We start from the raw sequence: 7,024 nt of genomic DNA, 5'->3' as shown, positions 1-7,024 counted from the left end.
TTTGAGTTAGGCTGGCAATCGCGTTAGGTAAGTATACTAGCGCGTTAACGCTAGAGTATTATTCGAGAGACTTTGTAGACTTTTGCTATATCTCTTTAAGACTTAATTTAATCTTAATTAATAGCTAAGATTGCTAGCTGTATATTAGATTTATAAGAGACGTTGCGGGCTTAATTTGATAGGTGTAAAGGGCTGCGCCCGTGATCTCTACTGAAGAGGATCACGTGATCTTCGACCACGTGATATACCTTCTGTACGGACACGTGATCAGAAGCGAGCAGGTATAAGAGAAGTCTGTACTTAGTTATCTTCTCTTTTTCTTATCTTTTAGCTTCTGTACGATAGGTAGAAGCATACTTATTCGCTAGGCCTCTCCGCCCATAACATAAGCTAAAAGATCACTTTAACCCTTCTTACTCTTTTCTCTCGTACGGAGCGAGAGAGAATTGAGAATGCAAAACGAACAAGATATAACAATAGGGCTACATAAGCCTATGCCAAACCTAGAACCTAGTAACGCCCCGCCAAGGCCTCCGACGTACGAGGAGCTCGCAGAAAGCTAGAGCCAACTTAATGCAACAAATAATCTACTCCAACGAAACCTAGACCAAATAGCTACAAGACTTAAGGACGCTAAAGGCGTACGAGAAGAACTCCAAGAGATGAAAGCCCTTTTCCTCCGTACGGCACAGGGGCAAGCTACCCCTAACGCACAGACTCCTAATCTCACGCCGAGTATAGAAAGTCAGCAACCTTCTAGCTAGCCTCTAGCTACGCCTACGCCTATATAAGAGTTTGGAAAAGCTAGACTCCCTAATATTAGAATCTTTAAGAAAGGCTCACACGAAGAATACACGTAGTGGAAGATATAAATCCGTACGAAACTATCGGCGGATTACCTAGCTTACTCTACAGAGTTCTACTAAGCTCACTATGTAATCTCCCGTATGGGAGGACTAGCCTTTTTAGCATTATAGGCTTACGTATAAGACTTTACGAGCAGAAATCTATCACCCAGCTTAAGCAAGCTTTAGAAGCAACTAGACGCGTTCTTTAAAGACCCTTCAATTAAGTAAAAAGCTCTATAGTATCTCCGTACGACTAAGCAAGGAAAAGGCGAGTTTCTTTTCCACGTACGAGCTTTTAATCTAAAGTTCAACAAAGCTGGTTTCGGACAAGATAACGACGCGCTGAAAATTAACTATCTTAAGAATTCTCTTAATAGGAAGCTACTACGCTACTAAGCTGGGTACTAGCCTCCTTTAAACGAGACGTACGACGCCTTTGTTCATCGACTTAGGAACACTTAGGAGAATCTTAAGGTAATTAACCAACTCTCGTCTAACGCGCCCTCTTACTCAACCTCTCTTCCTACGTCTACCCCAGCTGCCGTGGACGAAATGGACTAGACGCCTAATGTAGGCGCTATACGTCCCTGTACGAGGAACGAGTACTAGGGTACACAAAGCCAAATTGCTCAACGCAAGAAGGAGGGTAGCTGCCTACGTTGTAGCATCTACGGCCACCTCGTACGGCAGTGTAAAGCAGCAGTCCCAAAACGCACGCGCAAGCCAGAGACCGTGACAAAAGTCCTAGCTGCTACCTTAGAAGACGAAAGCTCAGACAAGGGAAAAGAGGAGCCCTAGTCCAAAAACGCCGACTAGGGCAGCCAAAGCAGGTTAAGCAGGTCGTACGACCTGTCCAAGAGCTACTTCACCAACTAAAGCCTACTCAGCCAATGTCCATAGACGTAATCATTAATCTTTTAAAAAACGCTACTGCTATGATTAATAATAGGTGCTGCACTTATGCGATAGTATGTAAAAGACTCGTACAAGAACTTAACCTGCCGCGCGTATCTATCCCTACTAGGGAAATTGAAGGTGTCAATAACCAGAAAAGCACTGTACGAGCTATTACTCAATTTACTGTAGATATTAGAGGAATTAAGCGAAAAGCAGCCACTTTCATTACCACGTCCACGTACGAGTACGACATTATTTTAGGGAAGACCTAGCTTAAAGATATAGGAGGTGTTATTAATGCGGCCGGACAAACACTTCTTCTTCCACGTTACAATCTCTCTATACCTAGCATAGAGAGAACTAAACCACTACAGAACTTCGCTGCAATCTCAGCAGCCGCCTTTCAGGCCCACGTACGACGAAGCCGAAAACAGCCAGCTCTGCAAGTCTTCGCTGCCAGTCTCCAAGACATCGAGAAAGCTCTCCGTCCAAAGACGCAGCTAACTATAGCAGAAGTAACCAAGTCGCTTCCTTCATACTTGCGACAGTACGCCTCTCTATTTACCCCAAAGGAAGGAGACGAGCTCCCGCCCCTACGAGGTCCAGACGTTGACCACAAGATCGAACTAATCCCTAAAGACGATAGGAAGCTGCCAGAAGTCCCGTACAGACCTCTCTACAATATATCTAGAGATGAACTTCTAGTACTACGCAAGACACTATACGAGTTACTTAAGAAAGAGTTCATCCGCGCAAGCAACTCCCCCGCCGCGTCACCAGTCCTCTTCGTACGGAAACCTGGGGGAGGACTAAGATTCTGCGTAGACTACCGCGCCCTAAATACACTGACTCATAAGGACCGTTATCCTCTACCCCTTATACGTAAGACGCTAAATCAAGTTGGACAAGCAAAGTAGTATACAAAGCTTAATGTCACGGCCGCCTTCCATAAAATCCGGATCACGGAGGGCTAGGAATAGATAACTGCCTTCCGCACCCGGTTTAGGTCGTACAAGTGGCTAGTTACTCCTTTTGGGCTTACTAACGCCCCTAGCACATTCCAACGTTATATCAACTAGACACTGCGCGAGTTTCTAGACGATTTCGCTTCCGCCTACTTAGACGATATCCTAATCTACACGGATGGCTTAATATCCTAACATCACGACCACGTACGGCAAGTAATCGAGCGTCTGCAAGCTGCGGGACTACAGCTTAAACTCAAGAAGTGCAAATTTGACGTCCAACGTACGAAATACTTAGGATTTATCCTTAAAGCAGGGAAGGGCGTCTCAATGGACACTGAGAAGACAAGAGCTATTCAAGAATGGGAAGCTCCAGCTACCGTACGAGGCGTAAGAGGGTTCCTCGGGTTCGCTAATTTCTATCGCAGATTTATCCCTAACTTTTCAAGACTCGTAGAACCTCTCGTACGGTTAACAAGAAAAGACGCCAAATTCGAATGGGGCCAAGACCAAGAGCTGAGCTTTACCGCTCTTAAGGAAGCTTTCCTCTCTGACGAAGTGTTAGCTGCCTTTGACCCAGACAGACGGACAGTAGTAGAGTGTAACTTATCTAGACGAGTAATAGGTGCTGTACTTCTGCAAGAAGACGACGAAGGTACCCTACGTACGATAGCTTACTTCTCCCGAAAGCTACTAGTGCATGAAGCGAACTACCCAATCCACGACAAGGAGCTACTAGCGGTAATCTGCTGCCTGAAAAAGTGGGACGCTAAATTACGAGGCGTACGAGAATTCGAAGTAGTTACGGACCATAAGAACCTAGAATACTTCACCCACAAGCAAAAGCTCTCCGAACGCCACGTACGATGGAACTTGGAACTAGCCCGCTTCCCAAATATGAAACTCCGCTACCGCCCTGGCAAGGAGAACGTACGGGCGGACGCCTTATCTAGACGAGACCAAGATATGCAGAAGGACGACCTAGACGAGCATTCAGCATTAAGAGAATTTATCATGCTAGTGCCAGCCCAGACCCAGGAAAGTATTGCGGTTATGCCTGTACGAGACACTACCGACACTTAAGAAGACGTCTCTCCCCTAGTGTCGACTACACTGCCGCGACCACCACATTTTCCTACGCTCGTACGAGCCTATTAGGATAGCGCCGTACAAGAAGATTCTCTATACCAAGAAATAAGAGCGGCTGTACGGGAAGGAAAACGATCTCTCCCAAGCTCTCGTAAGATTGCTATCTCTTTAGGCGACTATACGATTAACGCTGAAGATAAGTTGTGCTGGCGTAATAGAGTATGGGTACCTAAATATGAACCACTTCGGACAGGAGTAATCCAAACTGCGCACCTGTCTCTGCTAACAGGACACCCTAGACGAGAGAAAACATACAGAATTATCGCAAGAGAATGGTATTGGCCAAACATGAGCACTAATGTACGCCGTTACGTACGGAATTACGAGCTATGCCGGAAAAGCACCCCCTGGAGGGACGGGAAACATAGGTACTTGAAACCATTACCCGTTCCTAGTCGTACGTAGCAACATCTAACAGTCGACTTTATCACGGGTTTACCTAGCTCTCAAGGGAAAACCAATCTTATGGTAGTAAAGGACAGACTAGGTAAAGGCATCGTGCTAATCCCTATGGACAAGATCGAGACAACAGACGTCGCTTAGGCCTTCGTACGGGAAGTCTACTAGCATCACAGCCTTCCACAGTCTATCACGTCCAACCGCGGCCCTCAATTCGCCAGCTCTCTTTAGAAACAGGTCTGCCAGCTACTTAGTATCTAGAGAAATCTCTCAACAGCCTATCACCCACAGACGGACAGAACAACAGAGCGCGCTAATAGCGATATAGAAGCAGTCGTACGGATCTTCTGCAACTACGATCAAGACAACTAGGCACAACTCTACCCTCTTTTAGAACTTATACTCAACTCCCGTACGAACACGATAATAGGAGTTTTACCTTTCTTCCTGCACTATGGTTACCATAACACTTCTTTCCCCCAGCCCCAAACGGTTACGCAAGCCGACGAAGTAGGAGAAGCTGCAAAGGAGATTGTCTGGACAATTAGTAATGCTACTAACTGGGCTATATCTGCCATAACCTACGCCCAACAAGAACAAGAACGACAAGCTAACAAGTCCCGCAGACCAGCGCCCACCTACCGCGTAGGAGACTGGGTATGGCTAGACTTACGCGATGTACGTACGGCTAGAAGTAGTAAGAAACTTAATTAGAAAAGCGCCAAGTTCCAGGTTGCTCGCGTACGAGACTCTTACTGGGTGGAATTAGCCGTGCTATAGGAAACAAAGACTTACTATGTAGACAAGCTCCGTCCGGCGGCTAACGACTCATTCCTATCGCAGCAGACGGACGACACCAACTCAACTGCTATAGTCGTACAAGATAACGAAAACAATGAGGAACACTTAGAGTAGACAGTACGAGACATCACGGACGAGAGAATAAGGCGCAGGTAAATAGAATACCTTATTTATTAGGTGGGCTACGACAAGCCCACATGGGAGCCCGCCGCCCATCTCGCTAACACTACGGCCCTACAGTCATGGTTGTCCCACACCCAACCTAGACAACAACCTAACGGACGACTTAGAAGAAACTAGCGAAGGTAGGCCCACCTACTCTACGAGCAGGGGGTTCTCGGCACCACCCGCAGCCGGACGACTACGCTAGTTGCCACTACTAGGACTGTTAGGGAGCCTCTTGCGCCCACCTCCTATACGAGAGACTGCCTGCTGAGTGACACTATAATGAGCTCCATGGTCTTACTAGACGTAGTTAGAGTAGGCTCTACCCCACTCACTGGCGATGGATACGCAGCCAGCGAATGCGGTAAACTCCTTCTCGCCTCGCAGAACAGCGGCGCAATTATTCGTATAAAAAGCCGCGTTGAGAGCGCCGCGGCTATACATAACAAAGGCCTTAAGGTAGGACGGACGGCTAGTAAGAATCTGCCGAGCAGTGATAGTCGTACGTGCGATCACAGGCGAGTAGTCGCGAGAGCCCGGACCGAAGACAGCATCGTACGGACTATTGCCGCGAGGGCGATAGAAGTAGTTAAAAACACGGCGAATATCCTCCTACGCAAGTTAACACCAGCCATATAAGAAGTTAGAAAAGTATTACGTATAGGGGTAACCGCATAAACACAGCGCAGCTTATCTATAACGCGCTGATCGAAGATAAACTAGACACGATACTCGTTCAGGTTAACAGCGCCTAGCATATTAAAAGTTAGCAGTACAGCGCCTAGCGTCGTACGAGTCAGAGCCTAGTAGGCAGCGTCGAAGATTTAGTTAGCCACGTTATTAATAGTGTTATTAGGGCCACCGTTAGTGCAAAACTGCAAACTGTTAATGTTTGCGTTGGCCTAAACACCGCGAGGGGGTGGTTGCGCTTTCGGCGGCATCGTACGAGTGTGGTTAGAAAGAAAAGAAGAAATCTATATAGTAGTGGAGTTAAATTAATTTAACACAAAAGAAGAAAAAGCTAAAGGAGAGAGACGGCAGCTCTACATATCGTACGGAGGGAGCGTTTGCTCTCGTGGAAATTCTCCTTCACTAGAGCAAACAAACGCCGCTACTCTACCGCAAGTTAGGCAGCCGCGTGCTCCTAGGAAAACAAACAAACGTAAACATGTCCATACGAGTGGAGGAGGGGAGTATTATAAAGGGCTGCGCCCGTAATCTCTACTGAAGAGGATCACGTGATCTTCGACCACGTGATATACCTTCTGTACGGACACGTGATCAGAAGCGAGCAGGTATAAGAGAAGTCTGTACTTAGTTATCTTCTCTTTTTCTTATCTTTTAGCTTCTGTACGATAGGTAGAAGCATACTCATTCGCTAGGCCTCTCCGCCCTAACCCCTAAGTATACGTCCAGTGAGCCCCCGGGGGGCTCACTGGAGCTATGCTTAGACCCATTGGTGCACCGTGCGCGTTACCGAGGGGGCTCACTGGAGTGATCGGCGGGGGCTCACTGGAATGATCGCTGATTGGCTAGAATTATAACCCTACCCTAACCCTAAGCTACCAGCCATCTCTTTTTTATTATAGTATGATATAGAAGAGAGAGATGCGAGAGCAGCGTACTTGCTATGTATATAACTATGCTTACTTATCTCTCTACCTATAATATTCTTATCTGCCGCGAGCATCAGCGTGCTATCTATGGCGTGGACGAGCATTTCAAGCGGTACCATAAGCTACCATTAGAAGATAGAAAAGTGCTACTTAACGCGTATAGCAGCCTCTCTCTTCTATCACC

General features: G+C 46.8%; 1 protein-coding gene across 1 annotated transcript; it reads left to right on the top strand.

Annotated features, from left to right (window-relative positions):
* The first annotated feature begins 184 nt into the window (after positions 1-184).
* COCSADRAFT_41922 (uncharacterized protein) lies at positions 185-1,962 on the top strand. Its single transcript, XM_007707622.1, has 4 exons — positions 185-538; positions 566-744; positions 793-856; positions 1,469-1,962. The coding sequence occupies exons 1-4, from the start codon at positions 453-455 to the stop codon at positions 1,644-1,646; spliced, it is 507 nt and encodes a 168-aa protein (XP_007705812.1). The 5' UTR covers positions 185-452; the 3' UTR covers positions 1,647-1,962.
* The last annotated feature ends 5,062 nt before the right edge of the window (positions 1,963-7,024 follow it).

The sequence above is a fragment of the Bipolaris sorokiniana genome (assembly GCF_000338995.1).
Source record: "Bipolaris sorokiniana ND90Pr unplaced genomic scaffold COCSAscaffold_20, whole genome shotgun sequence".
In the NCBI taxonomy this organism is placed as follows: domain Eukaryota; kingdom Fungi; phylum Ascomycota; class Dothideomycetes; order Pleosporales; family Pleosporaceae; genus Bipolaris; species Bipolaris sorokiniana.
Note: the sequence above shows the minus strand (reverse complement) of the source record. Positions and strands in the feature narration are given on the sequence as shown.